We start from the raw sequence: 1,531 nt of genomic DNA on the forward strand, positions 1-1,531 counted from the left end.
GTGAGAGAGAGGGAAAGGGAGGAGACAGCAGACAGAAAAGGAGGAGAGTTTTAAAATATGGTACATGTACATGTACACTGTACATGTTTAGTAAGTTACCATTTTGTCTGTGTCATGAACACTCTCAGGTCTCAGGCTCATTATGTATTCTATACCAGCTTGAAAACCTTCATGAGCTGATACATGCATTACAGTACAACCCTGGGGAGAGAGAGAGGGAGGGAAGAGGTGTGTGAGAGAGAAGAGATAAAAGAAAAAATTAAAGTAGAGAAACAAAAAAAAGACAAAATACATGTATATGTACATAATACACAAATGTATGTGTACATTAATACTGTATGTACATGTACAGTACATAATAATTTCAAAGATAATACATGTACATGTACATGTAGTTCACACACTTTAATATCCTTGAAATAAGTCATGTCAGGTTTTAGGATCAACTTCAACATGTTAATATCACTCCTTTTAGCAGCCCTGGGGATACAAACATAAAATACAATAAGTACATCAGATATTGTACCAGTGAGCTGCTGTCCTTCCATCAGTGTCTTTCTCGTGTACATCAGCTCCCAGTTCTATTAGTCTTTTAGCTATTAATTCATTTTTATTATAACAGGACCACATCAATGGAGTCATGTCAGAACCATCAGTGACATCAACATTATACTGAGACTCCTGTAATAGAGAGAGAGAGAAAGAGAGAGAAAGAGATCAGTTTGGTATTTACAAGTAGGAATTTGGTGACTATCTGCCGTATAGCAGAAAATTTTTTGGCTTTAATTTTTGTGATTTTTACTTTTCGGCCATCTTAAACCATATAAATCAATTCTTTGCAGATTTAATTTTCGTAAATTTTGGAAAAAATCACAAAATCCACAAAAACTTTCCACTATATGGTACACTAAAGATTCAAACCTGTCAAATACTACACACCTAAATGTACACATACACGTATACATGTGTAATGTGTACGTACACATATATATATATATATATGTACAATACATGTGTACGTACACATCACGTAATGTACATGTACATGTACATGTACATGTACATGTACATGTACATGTACATTGTACATGTACATGTAGTTTCAAAAGGAAAACGAGTCCTACTCCACCCATTTAGTGAAATCTTTGTACATGTACAATTTATCATTTTATTTACAAGACTGCAATACTAAAGTAACAGTTTTATGCTCACTCATGCTTACCATAAAAACAATGACACTACACTACATGTAAATGTACAATTGTACATGACGTCCCTACCTTCAGTAATAGTTCCAGTGCTTCAACAGAGCGTGATGCAGTGGCCCAGTGTAATGGAAGCCTACCATCATTATCTCTAGCATTAGGATTAGCTCCATTCATTAATAGTAACTGAATGAAAGAGACTGAGCCAACTACTGATGCACTGTGTAATGCTGTTGAACCATCAATAGCCTGAGAATGACAAGTACACATGTATATAGCATTAAAAGTAAAACTGTATTAAAAACACTATACTACACTACTACTGT

At 34.6% G+C, this 1,531-nt stretch overlaps 1 protein-coding gene across 1 annotated transcript; it reads right to left on the minus strand.

Annotated features, from left to right (window-relative positions):
• Positions 1 to 65: 65 nt before the first annotated feature.
• Positions 66 to 1,451, minus strand: LOC105316156 (ankyrin repeat domain-containing protein 55-like). Its single transcript, XM_011410968.2, has 4 exons — positions 1,281 to 1,451; positions 527 to 681; positions 405 to 480; positions 66 to 201 (listed from the first exon to the last, which is right to left on the minus strand). The coding sequence occupies exons 1-4, from the start codon at positions 1,380 to 1,382 to the stop codon at positions 88 to 90; spliced, it is 447 nt and encodes a 148-aa protein (XP_011409270.2). The 5' UTR covers positions 1,383 to 1,451; the 3' UTR covers positions 66 to 87.
• Between the last annotated feature and the right edge of the window lie 80 nt (positions 1,452 to 1,531).

This window comes from Amphimedon queenslandica, unplaced genomic scaffold, assembly GCF_000090795.2.
Source record: "Amphimedon queenslandica unplaced genomic scaffold, v1.1 AMPQUscaffold_4460_Cont23562, whole genome shotgun sequence".
NCBI lineage: Eukaryota > Metazoa > Porifera > Demospongiae > Haplosclerida > Niphatidae > Amphimedon > Amphimedon queenslandica.